General features: G+C 36.8%; 1 protein-coding gene across 25 annotated transcripts in view; it reads left to right on the top strand.

The window, feature by feature from the left end:
- Positions 1-25,046, top strand: part of ZMYND8 (zinc finger MYND-type containing 8) — an 86,676-nt gene that overhangs the window by 5,171 nt on the left and 56,459 nt on the right. For 10 of the 25 annotated variants that reach the window (XR_011135340.1, XR_011135339.1, XR_693582.2 and 7 more), the window contains exon 4: positions 15,412-15,645. Coding sequence is in view for 8 of the 25 variants with exons in the window: in XM_009671084.2 (XP_009669379.1) it covers positions 15,632-15,645 (14 nt within the window). In the remaining 17 variants the exon portion in view is untranslated. Of the gene's footprint in view, positions 1-14,712; positions 14,755-15,411; positions 15,646-15,826; positions 16,050-16,656; positions 16,720-18,149; positions 18,331-20,463; positions 20,600-25,046 lie in introns of those variants that run through there. The other 15 variants (XM_068912589.1, XM_068912584.1, XM_068912585.1 and 12 more) reach the window with 8 other exon arrangements.

The following is a 25,046-nucleotide window of genomic DNA, read 5'->3' as shown; positions in this document are numbered from 1 at the left end:
GCTTATCGCTTTTATCTAAAATTAGTTTCTAGTTTGTTTTCTAGTCTTATATTAACTGTGCAGTTAAAAAGAAGTAATGTTGGATTCAACTTTCAGATCACAAGGAAAATGCCATTTTTATTGGTGTTTCAGTAAAACCTTTGAGATAAAATTGCTCTTTATTGTATTGCTTTTGTTGTAAAATGTTATCTTAGTAGTGTAACATGGCACGAAGATGATTTTTGCCATCTAGCTGCTTATGTTTTGCTTATTTATGCCAAGGGGGTCTGTTTGTTGGTATTAGGTGGGTTGTTGTTCTTTCTAAGCTATTTTAGAGGTCTGTATAGTTGCACAAAAATAGAGAGGTTTAAGGCATTTCTCTCTTTAATGTAGTAAATAGATTCTCTAGATAGAAGAGTCAGTTCTTGTCTAAGTAGAATCTACTTTAATGTACATTTTAAAAACCCTGTATTTTAGTTTATGCTAGGTTTTAAACCCTGTTTTGGTATTTAGTGTATTTCATAATATATCTACTTGGAATTGAAACTACGTTATTTTACAACATGGATATTTGCATTGAAAAACAGTAATCATTTAAGCAAGTAATATATACAGTGTAAATCCATGATTTGATGTGAAAAGAGCTTACTTTAGATGGCTGGAGTAATGGGCACAGTAGAAAAGAACAAAGCTATATTATAATTTGTCACTTATGTCTGTGTAATTGCTTAGATATTATTGACATATGAGTGACATAAGTAACGATGATCTATTTCCACACATATCTTTATGCACTTATGTGCTGTTTCCATTTTAATGAGATCGTACATTTCCCTTTTGGAATGGAGACTGTCTCTCTAAATAGGCAGTCCTTCAAAAAGGAAGAACAGCTTTGACGATCACCAACTGATTAGAACTGTTATATAAAAAACTGTTATCTCAGAAATAACATTCTGGAAAATAGAAAATGTAAACACTTTTATTTAATGTTACGTTGTCAGAGTAATATGTGCTTTTTCTGCAGCTTGGATAATGATAATACATTAGTGCATTATGTTTTCAAACTTTTACATTTTGGCCATGTGTTGGGCAGATTTAATTCGAACAAAAAAAAAAAAACTATTTTAAGGAAAATATAAAATAAAAAAAAAAACCTGTAAAAATTTTCCAGAAAACACTTTGCATTTGCATTTTATTTTGTAAGAGTATATATTAACCCATTTTTCCCTGAATTTTTTCCCTTTTTGTCCCTTTTAGGTTAATAATATAGCAGTAAAACCAAAAAGCTGCACAGCATAGTTGTTTTCATGGTTTTGAAAATGGCTGGCTAATAAAGGAAGAATAAGCATAAATCTTCAAATGCGGTATATATGTTTGCACTAGAGGTGGGCTGTGAGTCTGGAGTAATTGATAATGTGATATATGGAGACTGCATATTGATCCTATTGGTACGATTAGTTTGTGAATAACTTCTTTCTCTATGTATTCCCCCCCCCCCCCAAATACGTTGGATTCTTTGTTGTATTCTTCATGATCACCTAAAAAGCATCACCAAAACATAAATAGGAAGGCAAGCACAGCTCTGCCCTGTTCTTTGACTTCGTTGCTAGAAAAACTATCTTACAGGCTTACTTTCCTTGAACTTTACCTTTGACAATGTTTAAGACTATTAATAGAGTAGAAAGAAGAGAGCTTTAAAACAGAAATATATACTGTTTTGCAAATCATAGCATCGTAGGAAAATTTGGGTTGAAGGGGACTCTGATAGGTATCTAGTCCAACCTCCTGCTTAAAGCAGGGTCCAGTTGTGAGATCAGATGTGGTGGAACATGGGTTTATCCAGTCTGGTCGTGAAAATCGCCCAGAATGGAGACTGCGCTACAAACAGGATTTTGCAGTCCAATCTATGCAAATGTTTAAAATTTTATGTTTTTCTTCCCCTTTCAAGTGTGTAAATTTCAGGTAACTAAAATTGTCCTGTGTGGTATAATTTCTAACAAATTCCTAAACTTAATTCTTCTAAATAAAGACATTTCCTCCCACTCGATCCCAATAAAATTGGGATCTGCTTCACTTATGTTTCTTCTTTTTTATTTTATTATTTTATGCCCTTTCTTTGAATAAGTTTTATGTCAGAATGAGTATGGTGACTTTCGATTGAATGAAGGGGCAATACGGCTTGAAAAAGGAAGGCAAGTCAGCAGCGATGTTGGGGCAGGCCTTCATAAATTGACTGTATAGAGAACAATGAAAATGAGCCATGAGCGTTTATTAGTAGTCATCTCTGTTTACCTTTGTCAGATTGAAGCCCGTGAAAGGCTGCAGAGTTTTTAACAGAGCCAAAAATGCGTTACTTTGTGTTAAGACCTAAATTTAACCTTTTGCAGCAAAATCTGTGTGCATCAGAAATACGCACTGTCAAGACTGGCTTGTAAAAAGCTCTGTTGTTAGAGGTCATGACCAAGGTGATAGACATGTTTCTACAATGATTTAGATACAGCTGAACTCCCTACTATTAGCCTTATTTCCCAAGAAGCCTTTTCGCAGTGTTAACGTATTTGGTCTTGTTCACACTGTGCAACCAAAGTTATTTTGGCTTGAAGGTGGCATGTAGCTTTACTAAGGAAAGAAAAGGCTCATGTTTTTAATGCCTTTTTCCTGCATCTTATGGTTCACCGATGAATCATAAAAACAGAAGTCGCCTGAAGAAATACTGAACAATTTTCTGAGCCTTTGGATGTTTAAGCTCAAAAGGAAGAGAGAATGCATACCCTTTTCTTTGAACCAGTGTTCCCCTTCTTAAACATTCCAGCCTGATCACTCAGGACTCAAAACATTGGGTTTACCTTGTCATATACAGGAGGAAAATAAACTATTTCCCCTCCTTGTTTTTCCCATTTATTAAATAGGCTTGGTGATGCTTTTATAAAGTGTTTGGAGAGTGCTGCGTAAAATCAAAGTATTGAGAATTGCAAAGTAGTAACAGTAATACAAGAAAATAGATTAATGAAAATAGGATGGAAAGTTTCTTCCTCGTCCCTCTAACGTTTCTGTCACCTTAACGTTTCTATTAACTATTATTTTCCAGAACTTGCTCAACAGACACAAGAAGGGCTTAGATACATTAATAATTTTTAATTTGCCTAGAAGAGATTTTATTGTCCTTGAAAGACCGTAATTTCCATGCACTGAAAAACCAGATGAACGTCCTGGGTGAAACTCTGGCCTCGCTGGAGATAATAGGGCCTGGATTTCACCCTGGGGTTTTATGTAATGAGCTATTAAACTGACATTTAAATAGATGACCCTGCAATGCAAAGACAAATATTTCATTCATGCATTAATACATTAAGTATTCTGTCAAGGAAAAACTAATGACTAGAAATAATTGGACCTGGAAATAAACCTTTTTTTAATCTGATGTTTCTTTATCTTTTATCTGGGTGGATAAGCTGCTTTTATTTCTTAGCATTCTAAAGATTATTCTAATGAATCAATATTTATAACTACATTTAATCCTTTATTGGAAATTTGTTTTGCTGCAGTTGAGCTAGTATCAATGCAGTAGTGCGTGAACATACTACAGTAGTATTGCTCAGCTATGAAAACACCTAGGAGCAAATCACCTAAAATGGGTTAAAAAAATGAACAAAGATTGAATACATTGTTGACCTTTATTGCTCCTAAAAGTGCAATAAAACATAAACTTTAATAGGGAATTGAGAACATTTTTTATGGAGTTATTGTTATGATTTAGTACTATTCACATTACAAACTGAAAGTTTGTGTGAGACGGTTGAAAACTATCAGGCTGAGGTCATGCAAATACAATTTGCCAATAGAGCCTGGGCAGGGCAGCTAATAGTGCCTAATTACCGGACGCACAGAAACCCCTCTCTTTCAGGAACAAGTGTTTTTTTTTTTTTTTTTAAACTTATTTGGTTCTCTCCTATGAGAAGGAATATTCATTCACAGCTGTTGACCACTAATATGTTCTCTGCCAGCATCTGTTCTTACTCTCCCATAACAACAGCATCATTTCTTTTCTGTGCAATGTTCACACCAATTAAACACTAGAGAAAAATGGAAAATTAGTAAATAGAAACACTAAAATTAGTATTTTTGTAAATACAACTTGTATAACCTAGACCCACAAAAGAAAACATGAGAAAAATAATAAATCTATATAGTAATGTTTCCTGATTGTGTGCCTGTACAAAACAGTGAGAGTTATCGCTTGTAGTATTTCAGTGGTAGTAAGTAGTGCGCACTTGGGAACCTAAGAGGAGAAATCATTCTATGTACTGCTAAGAGACTCAATTTTATGCTTCTGTGGTTTAATGATGTATATATTTTAAATGTATTAATTCGTGCAGTTTGGTGCCAGATGTGTTCATCGTAGCTTCCACTTTATATATATGATAGAATTTTGCAAGGAATTTTATAAAGTTGTTAGTCCTGCAGAAATACTCTGTTTTCTCTCTCCTTCTTCCTGTAGTTATGTTTGTCATTTTAGTCTGTTCTGAACAATGTTGTTCAGAACAAAGTTCTGTAAATTGTTTGTCTGCCTGGATATCTTAGTTCTGACTGTTCCTTGATTCCTTGATATTCCAGGTGTCTTTTAACCAGCACCATAACTATGTTTAATCCAGGAATTTTTCAAAGGGTGGGATTTAGCTTCCTAAACAGAGGTATCTAGTGCAATTTGTAGTGCTCTCTGGGGGCTGAGATGTCCTCACAGAGCAGACACATATGACGTGGGACCTATGAAAGATTCTTGGCCCTCTGGAGTGACAGCTAGAGGCCACGTGGGATATCCTAGGACATCTACAATATCAATAGATGTCTCTCTAGGTGTCTGAATTATTCTCTTCAAGTAGGAAGATTTTGTTTGTTTGTTTGTACTGATTAAAGTAGTTGGGCTTTTAGTTACAAAACTGAACAGCTCTCAGGCTGCCTGAGCTGAGAAGTGGAGTGGTTTATTTCTAAAGCACTGCGTAGTTAAGCAGGCTGATTAAAACCGTTTTGTCCAGTGTAGCTATTTTCTGTAAGTTTAGCTGGCAAGAGTTTAGCTGTGCCATCGTGCTGTCCAGAGGAGACTGACTTTTACTAATGTATTTGTGCTGTATGGGAATTTTATTGGGAATTTTCTCAAAAAGAATTCCTCAGAAGGGTAGTTTGATGTGTGTTATGTGCTCATTGTTATCACAGTGAGGCGGCTTCCTCCCATCACCAGGAAAAAAAATCTTTAAAAGAGTTTCAGGAAGACCAGAGGTTAAGAAAATACATTTGTGATTGGAGATTCTCCCATCCCTGAGCTCAAGGCGCGTAGTGCATGGCATTTTTAAGTGAATTAGATCTCTGTGCCCGTTGGGTTACTGCAGAGAAAACGGATACTCTGAACTGAGCCATTATGTCCTTTCCTGATTAACCTGTAACACTGTAATAGCATGATTGCAATACCACTTGAAAGAATGACAGTTTTTTCTATTTTCTGAGGTATATGGGAATATATTCCGTTTGTTCAGAGTGAGTGACATCCTGGTTGCAGCTGCTTGCTTTTAATGTAAAAGAAAAATGTAAATTTAGAAGCTCAGACACACCTGCCTGATTTTTAGTTAGCTTTATAGCAAAACTCTGGATTAAAATTTGACGTATCAAAACTCATAATATCAAATCTGCTTTGTGCAAGACGAGGCTAATTTTAAATGTCATCTAGTGTTGACAGATCTTTGAAGATATTTGGTAATAATTTGTGATGAAATTAGAGGAGTGCTTTGAGGGCCCGTATATCTTTCTGTTCTTCAGAAAGTGTTTTCACGGGTATGCTGAGCTCTCTTGAATATGTATTTATTGGGATTATGTGAGTGTCCCCTGGTGGTGGTACTTTCTTTCATTGCCTGATAACGTTCTGGCAGAGGACCCCCAATTTCCTTTCTGCCTGCTGCTGCAGTGTACAAGAACAATTTTGTTCCCGAGTTTGCTTCTAGCTTTTGTCGTTTTAGTTCAAGTTTACTAAGATTTGCTTATGTAGTCCTAGATATTTTACTGTAAACTTATATGGCAGAAAAATGTCTGGACTGAGACTTAGCAATGCATCACGCTTGTTTGCTTCCCCAGAATTAAATTAACTCATGAGGCACGTGATGTGGCTAGAAGGTCATTCTCTAGCATAGTGAGAAGTGTGTGAGCTCTTCTTTTCCATCACAGTGCAGGATGGACTGTTCCCAGCTTACCTCACAAAGAAAGCTTTGAACACCCTGCTGGCCAGGGTTCCTCACGAGGGCCAGAACGGCGAGTGCTCGTGTAAGAGCCACACAGGTCAGTATGGGATGGCTCAGCCTTGGTGTTGGCGTTGACATCAACCAGTAGATGCGATTTGAGTATAGGGTATAAACGTGCTCTTTGATAGCTTCTCTTCTGCTGCCACAGTGGAGAGATTTCTGGTATCCCTCGAGGAGAGCTTCACCCTCAAATTGTCTATGGTTTTCGGGCAGATCAGTGAAGTCTCTAGGCCAAAACCTTCATGTGACTATGTAGAAGTAGTTTTCAGAGAGCTCAGTTAGTGGAAAATGATTCTTCTGGGGACTGGGGTCGTATTTTGATGTGAGCATTTCACATAATTCTGAAATATAAATCTTAATTTCTGCATCAGAAAGGAATATTGAATCCTATGGCAAAAACTGTTCTAAATAGCAGTTTCTGGATATGTGATGGTATGACTTTTTTTTTTTTTAATTCCAGTGTAATGACCGGTAAAGGAACACTAGGGGGTGCTACACTTCTACCATATTTAGAAAACGGTGTAGGCACACCGTTACCATTTCCTCCCACAAATAGAGTGAGGAAAACAGCTTTTGGTCATCGGTATAATAGGGGTATTTTATCGCAGCGTATCCAAGTGAGTAGAAATACATAATTTTAAAAATCTTTTTTAAGATACATGTCAGGATAAAACGTCCTTAGTGTTTATATAAACAAGAAGTTTATTTTTACATATTTATGCTATAGCAATATCCAAATCAAGATCAGGATCTCATTTCGTTAGGCTACGTGCAAAAGTAGGTGAAGACATGTTCATATACTTTATCTACAAAGCTACAGAGATGTTTAATCTAGGCCCCAACCTTAAAAACTGGCCTTTGACAACAAATAAGGAATGGCTTACAGATTTAAAATTTAGGCTGTTATAGGACAAGACTGATTCTTCTGCACTTTAACTTTCTTGTCCTTTAAATAATTTACATTGTTTTTAAGAGCTTATAAAAACTATACAAAACAGAAATAGTTAAATGTTGTTGAACATTTATATAAACTTTCATCATGTTTTAGCATGAGGAGCAAATGCATGTAAAAATGTATGTAGATTACTTCTAATTAAAAATAAGCAGCAAGCAGGAATGACAACCTTAACTTTCAAATAAATTGCTCTTTAGAAATTGTCTGTTAAAGCGTTTGTTTTACAAATCTTTCACAAACAGAAGCAATATTAAAGAGACTCTTTTTAACAATTATACACAAGTCATGTAAGACCTTTTTTTTTTATATTTTAGATTATGCAAACAGTTGCATTTTGGGTTTTCTGCTGCTGCACATGCCTTATACAACCATGCTGTTTAGTTCTTAAAAAGAGAGTAGTATTTGTTCATGGCTCATTCAGTCCCTTTCTTCATTTTTGGGGCTGTCAGAAAAAAGTGTCAGCATCGATTTTTAGGTGCAGTCTGAAATGCTGGCAGTATTCCATGTTATCCTTCCATCAAGATCTAAGCTTTCCTAAACAAATACATACACATTTAAATAAACCCAAGAGTTCCTTGCAAATATATTGTAGGTTTGGGTTTTGTGATGTTTGTCTTGTTTTTAATATAGATTCTTACAGAGCGAAACAAGACCAAGTGCTGAAAGGTTCATTTTACTCACAGGACTGCAAAATGCCAACCTCACCCAAAACACTGTAGATAAGTGGCAGGGGCTATATGGGGAGATTTTCAGCACTGTGAAGTTAAAAGTACGGAAAATACGGAGAACTGGCTAATATTTGTATAAAATTTTCTTTTCGTAGTAATGTCTTTGCGGAAGAGAGGGGACAGATGAGATGATTTGAATTGATCTAACAGCTGTTAACTATTAAAAGGGACAATCCCACTCATTCCCCCTACCATTTGTGGCTGCACAATCTAATCCCACCCTTCTTCCATCTAATTTTCTGCTGATTGAGCCCACTGAACTGGCTCACTGCAGGGTCATACAAATAATAAATCCACTGCAATGGAAGAAGTAGGAATATGTGGCTAAGAATGGGGAGGTGAATAAGAGAGCCCCTTTCAGCTGCAATAAGCTCTCCTATAAGCTTAACTATCCTGTTTAATTACATTCTGAGGGCTCTTTTGGGAGCTAAGCCCTAAGTATATGTGAAGATAATGCCCTATTTTGATAAATCTGCAGTTTAGAAAGCTTCTTCTTCATCTTCATGGATTTGAATGTTTACCTCTCTGTAAGGTTTACAAGCATGGGACATTCAATAGTGGTCAAGGAATTAATTGAATCCACCTTGGTCTGTGTTGGTGGGCTAAGCTGGGAACATTTATTTTGCCAGGCTTTATTAAGGTCATCTACTTGATTTTGGTTTGCATCCTAAAGTTAGAATTGTCAGTACAGTTTTTCCTTTTGTATTTTAAATACTTTTTGCCATAGTGAAGGAAAATGAACTGTTAAATATAATATAATTATATCAGCTTGCAAATCCTTTTCTTCTGAATCACGTTTATTTGCCGTGTTAAAAGGTTTGCACAGTGCTAATATGCAGGACTGGTTGTTTTCTAATACATTCCCACATCCTTTGAAAGAAACGATGATAATTGTAGATCTCTGAACGCACAAATGAGATTAAAAAGGTGCAAAATTCATGGGTGGAAACTGAAGTGATTTAAAGAGAAATACAGCTGAGAGGTGGACAGAATGACAGTAAAACAAGGGTCACAGTACTAATTTTATCGTTGAACAGCCTGTGAATGAATGTTGCATATAATTGCTTAAGAAATATTTTTAGAATTCTCTTTTTGCTCTGCTGTGAAATATCTTGGTATTTCCTGAATTGCTAATGACAGCCTGAAATGCAGAGTAATATCACAACTCATTTTCCATTGGCATTGTAGTGCCTAGTGTGTTACATCCCAGGATATCTTTAAAAGCCAGAATAAAGCAAGACTGTTTTACATGGTGTCAAAATAATGCTTTAGAAATAGGTAAATTGGCATTTGTGCTTGAGTTGTTCTTGGACCTGTAGTGACTTCAACCCAGAAATATATTTATTTTACTTTTGTTCTGTAAGTCCTTGCATGGTTGAAATGTTGTCACTTCTGAATACTGTCAACTCTATCTGTCCACTCTAATGTCATTCAAGGCTATTATGACTTTAAAAAACATATTAAAGTTTATTTAATAATGAATAAGTCTCATAGCTAAGACTTACTTGTATACCTAGTTAACACACACTTGAATCTTATATTATTGGCAAGTAGAATAAATACAATATGATTTCTTACCTCTCCTTTTTCAGAATTATGTTCTCTGATGTGGGTATAGATGTCTTTACAGTAAGCCCTTTCTGTATGCTAATTATGAGCAAGTCTTTCAGCTGGTTTCACAAGACAAAGCCACAGCTGGAAAAAGTGTTGCTGCTTCTCAGAGATGTGATTATATTTCAAACTCTTTCTTTTCTCCTGCCCTTTCACAAAGTTTGAAGAGGCAAGGACAAATCTGTAGCGTCATTTAGGCATGAACAAAACATTAATTAAGATAAATTCTGTAAAACAAAAATGTAGATGCAGAGCTTGAGTGTGTATTTTCAAAACAATTTATTTTAGTGTTAGTGATGGTTTAAGTTACTCGAGCTGCTCATTTCTGCCCTCTCAGTCATGCCACCACAAATATTTGTGCAGCAGCATTGTGAACTGTTGTGAATTGGTGCCTGTCCTGGGTTAAAGCTAACCCAATAGATTAAAAAAAAAAAAAAAAAAGGTCTATTCACTGATCCCATTCTACATAGTCATGCAGACAGTGACTGAGCAGACTGTTGTGGCTGGGAGGAATGGTGAGATGTTTAAGCTGGTACTTTTGATAAAAGAAATGTTGTGAAACTGTGGGTTAAGCCTTTATGAAGGTGATTGTACTGTGTTTCTGTGGTGGAAAAAGAAACAGACTCTTTGCTGGTGAGAGGCAAATCAGAGTAGAAAAATTGGATGAATTCCCGTAGCAATGGGAATATCAGATAGGAAGGAAGGAGCTGTAGTATGCAGAGTCTTAAAGCTGAGGTCAGACTGTAAATTTACTGTGTCTAGGAGCAGGAGCTTACACATAAGTGTGATGCTATCTAGATGTGCAATGGTGGGTTGCGAAGAGTTCTCAGTCTGAAAGAGAGGAAAAGTACTGCAGTAGCAGTATTTTTGTAATTCCATCACTTTAAATATTTTACATGAGCTTTAGCTGATGGAGCCCTCTGGTAAGATAATCAGTTTTGGTTTAAAAAAAAAAAAAAAGGTTCTTGTATGTTCTGAATGAAGAAAAAAATCAGTCTTACTATTGCAAATGTTAACCAAGTGATTCCTGAATGGGAGAAAAATGAGAAGAGAAAAATCATAGCAATGGGACTAGGGTTTAGCATTATTCATAGCCAGTCCTAGATAATTCTTCTCTAGCAGTAGAGTCTGTCTTCTATCTTCTTGGGAAGAATACAATGTCAGAATAAGTGCTTGAATGCAGGATATCTTGCACTTGGGCATTGGAGTCACTTGCTGAAATGCAAACTACCTTTAGGATTTTGTATGTAGTCTTATGCAGGATTTATATATCCCCATACCCACAAAGCTTGCCTGTGCAGTGAGTGGGTTGGACTCGTTACCATGTTATCACAGAGAATGCATGATAATTCCACTTGCTATGGCAGGTGCAATTCGACTGCATGGTGAATATGCTTTAGGTTTGACATGCAGTCTATCTGCAGATGTCTCACAGCTGCTTTCCAGGTATCTGAAAAAGTATTTGGCTGCAGATGAAATATGGGATGATTATAATATTGTGAGATGATTAGATTTTTCGTGTAGAACATATAATTTAAATATATAATAATGAAAATTCTGTTTTGCATAGGATATGTGACAGCCCTGCTCCTGGCTGTTAAATCTTGGAGAGACCATTTCAGAGGTGAAAAGGCTGAAAAACGTGGGCTTGTGCCTTAAGATGAGATTGGCTGCAGCATCTCTTTTAAAAGAGCTACAGCTGCTAAAGCAAAGGGCTCAAGGGGGCTTTCGGTTTTATGAGGTATTTTTGGCAGATGTTTGAACATGGAAGGCAATGTACATGAGATACGTTACACAGTGTACTAAAAATGATTGTCAAGAGAAACTTTCATAACGTACCAGATATTCAGTGTGTATTATAAACAAAAACAGCTTTTCAGTCTGCAGACAGTGAGTGATCAGTGTGAGTCAGAACAAATAAACTAAACCAAAAGTATTCAAAGGTATTGTTCACCAGGACAAATGCGTGCATGCATCTGGCCACAAAGCCCTTTAAGCTTAAGGGCAAATCAGTTAATGTGACATAAACACACCCTCCAGTAGAGTATTTGATAATTTACAGAATTACCAATCTTCTTAGGCAGGTCAGTAAGTTCAGCATGCAGCATAATTCTAAACATTCAGGAACTATTTTCTAGATAGTTATTGTTGGGTTCTGTATGAGGGGGTAGTCGTATCCTGTGGAGTTTAAGCAGTTAATGATACCTTAGCAGATTGAGACTTAAGGGGGAAGTTTTTGGGAAACTCCCTAAAGGAAAGATACTGAATTAGATTAGGAACATGAATCATTCTAGAAATTAGGATTCTCATACGGTGACTTGGAAACCTGGGACCGAGCTACAAGTCCTTAGTGCAACTTTTTTCCCCGTTTTCTGGTTATCCTTCGGGAATATGACTTTCCCCCTTTCCTTTTGTATATCTGTTCAAAATGTTACCATTGAAAGTTTGATCTGTTGTCCATCTTTCGTTCCCTCCTTGCCACTGACGTTTCCTCCCCTCCCCCCCCCCCCCCCGGGCACTGTTTTCGGTGGATTCCTTTATAGGCCATATATCCAAACTGCCTGCTTCAATCACGCAGGCAAGTCTGTTCTTTACTGGTGTTTATTTACTTTAATTTGAGGGCTTTTCAGTGTATATTAAGTAGTATAGTCCCTTACAACATTGTTTTCTGCCTATCTTTTGGCAGTGATGCTTGAGGAGTGCACCTTCTGGAGATTTTGCACAGGTCTTTGCAAAGGACCCTAAATATAGTAGGTTGCACTTGTAACACTGTTGTCTTTTAATTTCCTTGTGACTATATTCTTGCTTTCCGTCTTTCCCTTGTTTTCTTTCTTTTTTTCTGCTTTAATCCCCTGTTGTCTCTTAACATCTCCAAAGCATTGAAAAGGACAAATACTAGCTAATCTAATCTCTCCTCCCTCTCTTCTGCTTTAACAAAGCTTTTTAGTTTCCCCCCTCTCTCTCCTTTGTTTTCTTTTCCTTTCTTTCCCTTCCCCCTCGAAAAAATGCACCCCTCCTATGTAAAAGAATTGCTCAAGCTGCAGTAGGGAATGCATTAGTTATGGCTTAACAGACAGAATCTACTGAGTTTTTCCAGAAGTACCTGTATATCGTTTTACTGGATTTGTACCTCCTATTTAAATTATGTGTATGGGCAAGAAAATAAAGAGAAACATAGGTCAAGCTTTCTCTCCCTGATTTGTTTCTGAAGGAGCAGATAGAATTCTTTTATGTATCTTAGCAGAGTAACCTAGTAGATGAATAAAAACGCTGTATTCTATCTGAGAGGCTTTCTAGGTTTTTGTCCCTGTTCTGCTAGCTAATGACTGAAGGTTTATAAACTTTTGTTTTGTGTTTAGGCCTCCATTTTCTTGAATCAAGAGGGTAGGACCTTAGGCCTTTTCTGCTGCTTCTGCCTCTGTCTGCTGCAGGCCAATTCTTTCCCTTAGGTCCAAGTGTGTCAGTTTGGCAGAGTTCCCAGTCACCATCAGCATTACTGCATTCCCAGAGTCAGGTCTTGGTTAGCACAAAGCATTGACAAATGCTGTGTGTTTAGTTTTACTCCCTTGCTGTGCTTCATAGGGATTAGGATTTTAGTTTTTTGAATAGAATAATATTAGAGCAGAGCAGTCAATTAATGATAGTAAATGTTAATGGGTGATAGTCCTCTCTTACTTACATTTACTGCATGGACAAATCAAAATTTGGATATTTTTGCTTTGGGGGGGGGTGCTGTTTCTGAGTGGCAGAGGGTTTTAGGTATACGGTAAAAAAGAAAACTATCTTGAATTGTGTGAACTGTTAAAACTGCTGCAAGTGTTCACTTTAACGTCATGCACTTCCAGTGTGTTCTTGCTGCTGTAGAGGGCTGTACGATTCCCTTTATAGCAGCACTGTTTCTGTTACATTCCTAAAACAGAACAAACTGCCAGTGTAGTCCATGAGCCTTCCTGCTCTCTGCCCTGAAAAATGGTGTCAAAGCTAAAAAGGGAAAATGCTTCCAGCAGGGACTCCAGAATTACTTAAGAGATGAACATTAAGAGACTCTGGCTCTTAATCCACTGGTGCAGACTAGAACACAAGTACACAAAAAAAGTAAGCACAGTGATAGGATGGTTCGGCAGTTTCCCTGAGACAATGACTGCTATCTCAGAAATAGTCTGAATTCAGTATGCGACAATGCAGAGTGGGATTACTAATTTTATTGAGTTGCACAGGTATGAGTCATGCCGGCTCTCAGCAAAGAGGTTTGTATGTTAAAATAGTTATACCCTGAAAGATGCTCTTGGGAGCTAAAGGAGGGTATTAGTTTTATTCGTGGTGATTGTTTTAGGGGGTCATTAGCACTCAGGTGAGTTAGAGTGAAGTGCATATTTTGATGGTGACTGGCCTTGATTTGTGAGAGATGATTTTCTATGACTGCTTTTGCACTACCCTAGACTCTGCATCAAATCATTTTAGTAGTGAAAGAATGTTTATTTTGCTTTGGTTATTTTAGCTTGTTATTTGCTAATTATTGTTTTAAACAAATGGAGTTGCAGAGAGAAAGATTTAATATTTTCCTTTCTTGCATAAGTAATTCTTTGATAAAAGGCAATATGCTTCAGAATCAGCCTTTTCATCTGCAGCTTTCATTGTAATTTGTTGATGGCTGTAGAATGATAATACCTAACTACCTAATACAGATGCAGAATTTTGAATACAAACGTGAAGGCTGGTTGGGGCCTTTGTCAAAATTTGGCCTTTAAAATCTCTGTCTGGAGTTATGTCTTTCTTCCTTCTTGGCATAGTGATAAATCCGCCCACTTTCACTGCGTTAGGAAAACAAACTGAATCACAGGGTTCTGAGGAAAGAAATGAAAGCATTTTTGAATAAAATGCTTGGGAATTGGCTCAAGATCAAACTGGTTGTTCGTATGCATTGTATTCTAATTCAAGATTATATGCCATTTTCTCATTTTGTTTCACTTGCAGAATTTTAGTAGAAGATGAAAGCTAAAGCAAAAAATCTGAAGATCTGTACTAATGTTTATGTGAAAACTGATGCCATACCATATGGAGAAATCTATTTCTTTTTAGGGCCCATGTCTTAAAAAGTACCAAGTCCTACAGGGTTAATAGACAGGAAGCTGCAGCTGCAGCCGACTAATACGGAAGTCAGATTTTTGTTTAACTGACAGCCTTAGCAGGCTGAAAGGTGGGGGCCGGGGGGGGGGGGTGGGAATTTGAGAGTACAGTACCTGGTGCAATACTGATATTTTTGGTTATCCTCTGCAGCATTTTTATAAACAGGGAAGGCATGTGTTGAATGGCAGCACTCTATTTGATGATGCAATTGAAATTGTATAATGGTTTTTGGTAGAAATCAGACAATAATTTGTTGTTATTTAAGATTCTGCTTACCACAGTGTCTAAAGAAATTACATTGTTGGTATATGGTTGCTACAATAGGTATTAATATATTTAAATTCTGGAATATGAACATTATATCTGAATTTCCACTATTTAAATTTGATCCATGCTTTGCCTGTTCAGTTTCAGTGTTTTCTTCTCTTTGCAAAGTCTGGCTTTCTCTGTGAGACACTCTGCAAAGTAGCAGCAAAGTGATTTTAGCTTTTCGTTTAGAACGAATAGCTTTTGTGACCTGTGCGAACTCTCCCTCCTGCAGGTTTAAAATATCCAGATGCCTTCAGCAATGACATGCTGAAACACGTTTGCTCAGGCAGGCAGTTTGTGATCACTTCCCTCTGCTCGAAAATCTATGTATTTTCTATGGGGAGCCCGCATTTGGGGTTTCTTTTCAAGTTTCTCCTGCTGAAACGGGCCTAGCTTAGCCTGTCTTCTCTATGCACAGGATGGCTCCTGCTTGCCAGAGCTGCACAAAGATAATCGCTCAGGAAGTGTTTCAGCCAATCCCCTGAAGCTTTACATTCGGATTTACCAAAGTAGCCAATCCAGGATTAGCTTTTATTGGGAAGACAGATCATCAAGCTGAAGTGCCAAGCCCTTTCTGTCTGAGTACTGAGAGCCTGTCCTCCATGTTTTATAAGTATTGACATAACACTGTGTTAACAATGCATCCACAGAGGTAAGCCTTACTTTTTACATTTTTTTTTCTCTAAGACCTATGAGTTGTGGGTTGAGAGTGTGATTCTCTGTGATTTGTTGTGCAAAACTCACACCACAGCACTTTATTAAGTTGAAACTGTTTAAATTTGCTTTCTTGGGTCACATGGTTAGTAGCCATTAGCCACAGCTTTATTTTGCAGACTGGCAAAGCCTTGGCATACCTACTTCTTCACAGGAGGATGGTGTTTTTAGAGTTTATCAAGATCCTGGTATTCCAAAGAAGCTTTCTCTCTCTGAGCAGTTTGCCAGCACTATTGTCTGTTGTGTCACATGCCTGCTGAAGAGAAAATGGAAGCTAGGGAGCAGATGCATTTAACTGCCCTACAGGGAGTCAAGCAGGGATAATGGCAGACAGAAGAACAGGCAAGTTTACCTTTCTAAACAGTGAATGGAATAGCTAAGATAAGTTATCTCTGAGAAAATATGGGATTTTTAAAAACCTAGACATCAGCAAAAAGTGCTAATGGCAGATTGTAGATATTGGGCCTAGGTGGTTGTGTGCTGTTGCATCATGTTTTTTATGCAGCTTATCTTAACTTAAAATGATTGTTGAACTTTTTTTCTTGCAGGAATAATTAATACAACGTATTTCTCTTTCTGAGGGACAATGTATGGTTAATATTTTGTTCCTTTGAAAGGGAGTTTTTATACTGCAGATTTTGGAAATAGGTTGCTGCTCAATTAAATGCAGCAATACATCTGTTTACAAATCTGATTCTTTATGGAAAATGTTTTTGAACTGTTAGCTTTCTTCTCTTACGTAGTCCAAATAAACTAATGTACCTTTTATCTGTGCCTTTTTGTTTTACACTGTATCAGCCACAGTTCTGTGTTGTGGAGCCCAGAGGATATAAAATCATATGTGGTTCATGACAGTAGTACATGTTGTTCGTTCTTGTTTTTTGCCTTGTTTTTAACTTTTGGTTTAACGCTGCGTAATTATTTCAAAGAATTCCTTTTTGATCAATTCCCAAATCTGCCAGCCTGTTGTATCTTCTTAACTGGAAAAATGAGATGGGTGCTTGAACAGTTGGTAAGTAAGCAGCATGCTGCTACTCTGAACGTTTTTAATAGTTTTCCAAACATTTTGTTTTTTGTGGGTCAGTTAGTCCAGTAGGTGAAGTAATGCTAGTGGTTAGTCATATAAAAATTTAGGAGATTTGTTTAGCTTCCACTGTAAGGGACTTGTTCATGTAAACTGTTCTAATTTGAATGCACTGTTTTTTTGATAATTTGCTTCTAAAGTTTGAAGCTTATACTTCCTGTTTACCTAAGGCCAGTGAAAAATGTTCTACTTGCTCTTTATGCATAGATCCTTAATTACCATGCTTATTGGGTAGAGTGCAGTTTGGTCGTTCCTTAGGCTTTTGAGGTGTGATGAAAGTGCTAGTACTCAGCAATGAAATGACCTTAAACAGTTAAGTAAATAATACTTAGTGAGCATATGTTTTTGATAGTAAATGAAGTATAATCTCAGATAAACTTGCTTGATTTATAGCTAATTTTAAACATTTTGTGCCCTTTATTGACATTTTAATTGTAACACTTGCATGCTTGTTTTAACAATCTGCTTTTCACTGAACACCAATACAGTTATGAAAGCAAAGCAGGGATGCTCTTTGGTTCTTTTAATTTAATTTTTGCGTAGTTTTTAGTAGTCCACACACATTCCTGATTTAAGGAAGAACTTTGGTCTAAGGTGGCTTTGCAAATGATGGTTACTAGGCACTGTTACTTGCTGACTTTTATAGAAGGTTGTCATGTATTTGATAACATTCTGTAACCTAGCCATAAACGTCTGGTTACTTGTTTGCTAGGATGAATATATTTCTTTGAATATCTCACTTTGCTTCTTTCTACCCCCACCCGCCCCCCACCCCCCCACCCCAAAGGATTAGATAAGAATGTCTTGTTCAGTTTGCAACCTAAAACACTGCTGGATTGTACCACTGAGTTACATGTGAGAGTAGATTTGTATGCACCTTTATTGCATTTTTCGGCATAGAGAAAGCTGCTGACACAGCTAAGAAGTTATTCTATTTTTTGTTCTTCGGTTGCTAAAAACAGTTTACATTTGGACATAATTTTCATAGCAGTAGTTCATACACACTAGCAGTTTGCTTCGAGTCTTAAATATTGCACAACATTATATTTGTTTAATATGAGGAAGCAGGAGTAAGTGATCTGCAATCAAAAAGCTTGTATTAAAATGGCTCCCACAGGTTTTGTTAAAATAGGATCTGTTTCAAATCTGCACTTCTAGACTCGTTGCTGACAGTGAAGCATATTTGTATAAGCTGTCCTTGTGCATGTAATGAAACGTAGCATCGTGGGTCTGTTAAAGTTCACTATTTTTAATCACTCAAATACAATTCTTTTATAGTTCACAAAAAAATAAATGTCTGCATTGCAGCAAGATGTCTGAGGCAAGGTAGAGACAGCAGTGTTGTTTTACAGATCAGCCCAATCGCGCTGCTCCATGGAGTGCTTGAGCCAATAGAAGCAGAGGGTAGGTTAAAGATTGACAATTGCAGTGGCAAGACTGAGAAAGGCCTTCTGGAAATTTCTACCATCTTTGTTCCATCTAAGTAAAGCAAATTCAGCCAAGCTGAAGAATTTCATATATTTTTGGTGCTTTGTCAAGGTATGATGTTATCACTGACTTTCATAGATTGCATAATAAGACGCACTCTGTGCTGTTTTTCTGCTGTTCAGGACAGATGGAATGTGGGGTTTTGTTTAAGCGATAGACACAGGGGAAGAAAGAGAGCACGTATTCTTTCTACCCAAGATTTTACAGGACTGGATCTTGTTATTATCACAGTTAAACAGAACCTGTATGAAGCAATGTAGCTCAGGTTTATTCAGCTTATAGTAAGTGGCCGTTATTCTAATGTAACTAGGAGTTAATCGTGTAATTGGACTTTAAATTTTCTGGCTACTAAAGAGGAATTTGGATTGCCCAGGATGAATATGATTAGCCATTATTATTTACTGCCAACATCCAGTTACTTTTGTAATTAGCTGGACAGAGAATGTAGGGGGGAAAAACAAAGGAGTGATCTGGATTATAAATTACAATGAAAACAGTAGCTTTTTAAAAGCTACATAGCTCTTTTCATTCTTTGCAGACAAACTGTTTTAGTTGGAAGCTAAATAGTGCTAGGGAAAAACTGAGTGACTTTTTGAGCAAATGACACTACTTAACATACTGAGAATGAAAAAAGTGCAGAGTAGAAACCACTCCAAATGTGACACTTCTCTCCACCCCGCACCCCCCCTCCCCCCCCCAGTCAGGCAGGAATACTGAAATGTGGACAAAAACCTAAATTGAAGCTAAAGAGGCGTATACTGAAAGGGACTTCATGTTCAAAAACCAGAAATTGGTATTTAGATTTATCTCTCTGTATTAGCGTCCACAAACTTCATTTGGCTCTTCTTCCTGAGCCTTCTCCCATTGTGGGCTATCAGTTTTGCTTAAGTTATTTTGGGGTTTTTTATTTTGTTTTTTTTTTTTGGGGGGGGGGGTTGCTTTGTTTTCCGGTGTATTGGCCATGTGGATCCAATAGCTGAAAAGTAATAGGTCATGGTCAGTTTTCCATGGTAATAGTGCAACTGCAATGTAATTGGCTAAGGGGTGATAAATCTCAGTAAAAGATCCCCTCCTCCCAGTCTGGAATTCAGCGTATTAATTTGAATCCCTTAAATATCTTAAAGGTTGAACATAAACCTTTGCCCAGATAGAATGTAGTATTGTTCACTAGGCGAGTAGTTTTCAACTTTTGTTCTTTGTGGATCCCTAACGTTTTTCCCATGGGCATATGAATCCCATTCTAGTGAATTTAAGCCAATTAGAGTAGGTTTGAATAACTTAATTATTGTTTGCAAACCCATTAGAAGTAGTCTATGGACTTTGAGGGGTCTGCAAACCACATGTTGAAAACCACTGTAGTAGGCCATCTAGCTTGGCCCTTTAAACTGGGTTTAGAACTTTGTTTCTTTATATTTATTAACAAATTTGTCTTGTATTCATGGGTTAAGGTCTAACTTAGAAATAGCTGCATAGGAACTGAATTTTATTTATTTGATAGACATTGTCTGGCATTCGGAAGTTAACCCGTTATTGGCAGTTGTCATGACATCTGGGTTTCATACTGTGGGATTAAAGCCATGTTGTAACAGGATGTTAATATCCTTGATGTAGCCAATATAAACCTTTGTTTTCAAATATGATTGTTCTCAAATTGAGTTGTTTGGTTTTGAAATCTTTAACTATTGTGATTGCCTTGCTTGGGCCTCAGTTCTGTAGTTGATAGCCTACAGAAGACAGTGTGTCACCAAAGGTCTCTCTCCCTTCCCTGATTTTCTTTTTTGTGGAGCTAGTTTAAATGTACACCGAATAAGAGGGAGGTATTAAAAAGCAGCTAAGTAATTTTTAAATTAAAAAAAAAAATTTTTTTGCTTTGCATTTTTTCAGAGGTGGCTAGCTTAAGCTTTGCTGTATGTGTATAGCTGAACAAGCGTTTTGTGTGTATTAAATGCGTAATACAAAATGAGCATTTTGCAGGGGCTTCTGCAAAAGGAAACATAAAATATGAGAGACTCAAACCGGAGAGTGAATCTAAAATTGAGCAATTTCCTTAGTAACCTGTGACTTCACAAAACTCCCTGTCTTGTGCCTTTTTAGTTAAACATTTGGATGTCAGGTGTCCTTTTGTCATACTTTACCATTTCTGATATTTAGATGCTTGCTTCGAATATAGCACTGCTGTTTAAACAAGAGATACTGTTATTGAATAAACTGCTACCATTTTAGCTACAGTACAGGAATGAGGCAGTGCAGTGCTGTCAGACGCCATTTTAAGAATCCTGCATAAATAGCATAGCTACCGATGAGTAAGAGACTGTTATAGGTGAGTGCTTATACAAAGCTGCTATTTATTCAGCAATGGCATGCAAATATTTTTTTCAATTTTTTATTGAATGCAGTTTTTTTGAAATCATTATTTATATTTGCTGCTCACAAATGTGATGTGGGAGAGACAGGAATTATCTTAAGGATGAAATTCAGTTTTAGTGCTTATAATCTTAAATCAGTGGGGTGTTTTTTTGTTTTGTTTTATATTAATTAAAAGGAAAAAAATTCCATAAATATATAGTTATTGATTTTAAATTAATATGTTTATTCCCATATGTAGATCTAGACCGTGTATGTGGGCATTGGCTGTTTTGAGTGGTTTTCCATATCTGTCAGTTTTTCTTGGTTAAATGTCAAGGTGCAGTAGTTCATCTGCAACTTTTAATTGCTCTTCGTAGTTGATATGGATTAGAGCAGTTTTAAAAATTTTTGTATGTGTACATTTTTTCAGGTAAGTACTACTACTGCAGGAATGATTTTCCTAAATAGAAAAGTCAGTATTTTATTTATTGGTCTGAAATTTGAAAAACTGAATTTCATTTAAAAAAAAAAAAAAGAAAAAAGCTCTTTTTAGTTTAATAGAGAACATCTTCTAAATATCATGCAGATAAGTTCCTTTTGCATTTTTTTTAAATAAGGATCAGTAAGTCCTGTATATTTGCAATCCTTTTTTTTCTTTTTCTCTGCAATTATCCCTTAAAAGAATAATCTGCACCCATCCCCCCTCATTCAGTCATGTTAAAATAATTTGTGTGAAACAAGTTAGTTTTAACATTAAGAAAAAAAAATTCTTTTTTTTCTTTTTTACTAAGTCTTGTCAGTATGAGTATGGGAAGTTTTAAATGATTAATGTGTGTTCTAGTCAATTGACAGTGAAACTTGCAAAGCTTAAATATCAATTATTTTCTTACCATATGTTCATCTGTGTTCATTAATTTTAATAAGGAAATAAGAGTAGCTCTCAGAGTGATATAAGCTCAGCTAGGTACTTAATTGAGTATATACCAGGATCATTTCTGATCCGCATCCTCAGGGCATCCCATTCATAATACACACGCATAATAGTAATGCATCCTATCTGAAGTAACAGCTCTCAATCCTGCAAAAATGAAATCTGTTTCAAATGCAGCTCTATAGAATGGTCTACTTGATCAAACAACTACTCTTTCCATAGAACCAGATGTTTGCAGTTATTTTGATGCTCTTTTTAATTTTCTTTTTATTTTATTGCGGGTAATAGTAAGCTATCATTAAGGACCTGTTCTTCTTGAATTATTTCACTTGAAATCTTTTGATAATGACATTTCTGGGTTCAGAAGTTTGTGCTGTTTAAAGCGTTTTCAGAATATTGCTCATATTGGTGGAAGGTGCAAAGGTAAAAAGATCTTTCAGCTTTAGAAAAGTTAGTGTAAACTTGCTGTGAATTGCTGGTATTTATTTACAAACTTCAGTCTTTAAGATTACCACTATAGCCATCACTGGCCCCATTCAGACAATGTCATGTTGGTCAAGTCGTAATACATTACAGCACATAAAACACTGGGAGATGCTTCTGAAGGTCAGCGTGAGTTTTGAATGTCTTCTCTAAGTGTTTAATACATTTATTTAACTCCTCCTCCTCTCAGCATTTTGAATTTTTCAGACAAATCTCAGTCATTTTTGTACATACTTAAATGTTTGTGCCCTTAAACAATTGAGTGAGATGACTTGTAGCAGAGAAAATACAGATGCAATCTGTTCTCGAAGTCTTAATTTTCATGATATAGCAGGTATTTGTTGATTTTTGTTTTAGTTATGGGTGAAGCAGAGCGTGCATATATTTATATAGGATGTATGTACCATCATTGCTAACAAAAATGAAGAACTTTTGTGTCTAGTGGTGAATGTGTGAATGCATTTTCGATTGTTCTTTTAAACTTAACCTCTTTGGAGAAGCTATCTTCAGACATCACATCTGTCTGACTTTTATATGATACAGCAGAGAAGTGTCAAGTCCAGATATTTTGTTAATCTTGGAACTGTTTATGAAGTTTTTGTTGTCTCTATTGATATATTGAAAGAACACTTTAGAAGGTGATGAAGGAGCTGACTGAATTTCCTAACTTAGATGGGGAGAGACAGATTTAGAGCGGAAGACACCTTCTTACATACTGTAACTAACGTGTAGGAGTCCTGACCTGTAATACCCTTTCTGTGCTAGATTTGGACCTCAGGTGCAAAGCATCTTCAGTCAGCTATGTAACATCCCCTGCTACTTCGGTCAAGGATGTAAGAAGTAGCAGAGTTTCTGCTACTATGTTGCTGTATTGATCTGCTGTACCCATTTCTCAGCCAGAATTCTTGCACAGCTCTGTGCCTCATAATACTGATTTGTAGCAACTACTGTATCCTTCTTTTCTCTTGCTGTATCACCTTCCACTGTGGTTTGGTGATCTGAACAAAATATCATCTGATACGTTCGAATGGAGTCTGGAATGTCATGATGGCTTAAATGAAACTTAAATGTGAGCTGCTGCCAAAAGGGTATTCCTCTTTCTTCTCTCTCCCCGTTTGCATATGTGGTGCACTCCCATTTCCTCCTTTCTGCATGGCGCTACTGCTCATGCAGCAGCCCAGTGAGCTAATCACAGAACTTCCTCAGTTAAAATTAACGTTTGATTTTTTTGGAACATTAAGTCAGGGGTTGGGGAGTCCATCCCTTTGAGAAGCAACCTGTGTAAAATGATCCTGAGACTTCAAACAGTCTTGTAGTGACTTATGTTGTAATCTGTGGTGAACCTGGATCTATATTTTAAAAGCAGCTAATGCATACAGCTAGCTTACTTCATTGTTGACAGAATTAGTATATATTGTTACATATATAAAAGTTGATTGTTTTAATAGTTTTTTTTACAGTTCGGTGGTAATATTGAAATCGGGTTTTAAAGCGAGGTGGGGAGGAAACAAGGCACCATGGGAAGAGAACAATCAGCCTATCCTGTAAGCCCATCCCTTTCCATTGCTTAGGAACCCTTGGAAAGAGAACAGGCAGAGGCAAGTGGTGCATGAAACGTTTTGGTGCCTGCAATACACTGCCAGCTTCTCTTTGCTGGAGGCCCTCTGGGAAAGGGTGTAACAAATGTGCAAGTATAATTGATCTGCCCATGCATTGTAATCGGGGAGCATTGTTGTATGGCCAACTATGCTATGCATTTGGTCTGCTCATGCAAAATAAATCTGAGAAGCATTGTAGTATGGTCAACTGTGCGATGCATTTACCAGAATTCTGGTCACGTGAGTGCCTTTTCTTGTTCCTGCAATAAACTGAGTGACCCACAAGCTGGGAGACTGGATACTGGTAGACTAGAATTTTTCTTCGTTGTTTTATGGCTTTAAACAGCTTCATTTGTAAAGTATTGATACATATGAATGGCAAGTATAGAATAATGTTTTCCGGAGTTGATGGGCCTTCTCAGCTTTGGGTCTTCCATGCACTGAGCTTGGTTCACTTATGTTTAAACATTTTGCTGGCATAGCTGTCCTATTTAGAAATGTGAAAGCAGCTGCAATCCAGCCCCCCAGTAGCTGATAATTGATTAAAAGTAGTTTTGACAAATACCAGTCAAAAATGTCTTTCTGCTGGTAAGTTTTACTTTGTTTAGGGAACTGTTTTAACTTATGCAATCTCGCTAATTTAAACTGTTTGTCCACCTGGAGAGTTTTTGTGTTTTAAGCATAACCAAGTCCTCAGTGTTGTTTCAAAGCCTTGATTAACTATCTCAGGCAGATTTAACCACAGTGGCTAAAGCAGAGGTCTCTAGCTGTTCTCTTTGCCCCTATGCTAGAAATAGCTGTCCCTATAGCTGAGATGGCTGAATGGGATCTCTGTCTGCTCCGTAGCAGCAATAGTTCACAATCTACCATATTAATGTAAATGATATCAATGACAACTTAACATTAACAAACTAGACAGTAAATTGTCGCTTCTGAGGAAAAGGTCTGTTTCCTGTTTGACCGTTTTGCTCTTGTTGTGTTAGTGGACAGCTTCAGGATGCCTGCTGCTTCAGGCTCCATAACTGCATTTGTCTATCATTTTGAATTTGGGCTTGCTTCAACCACACGTTGTCTTTCGTCTGTAATAGTCAAACCTCCAAAACTATTAACTCAGTACTTACTCTAGTTCTTTTTCCTTTCCCTTCTACCTTCCTTCCCCAGAGTTATTGAACTAGCAAAATGCGGAGGGTTATTTTCTTGAATGGAATCACTGGCAGAAGGTAGACTATCAGAAAGTCACATACAGTGTGCTGTCTAATTGGTACTTAATCCTATCTGGAGTACAATAAAACTGGCTATATAAAATTGGATGGTTGAGTGATAGCTCTAATTTGTTTATTCTTTGTTATAGATAATAATTGGTGTAGCTGCACTACCAATAAACTATAAATACTTGTTTTTCTGTTTTA

The sequence above is a fragment of the Struthio camelus genome, chromosome 18, assembly GCF_040807025.1.
Source record: "Struthio camelus isolate bStrCam1 chromosome 18, bStrCam1.hap1, whole genome shotgun sequence".
In the NCBI taxonomy this organism is placed as follows: domain Eukaryota; kingdom Metazoa; phylum Chordata; class Aves; order Struthioniformes; family Struthionidae; genus Struthio; species Struthio camelus.
This window is presented reverse-complemented; position numbering and strand designations above follow the sequence as displayed.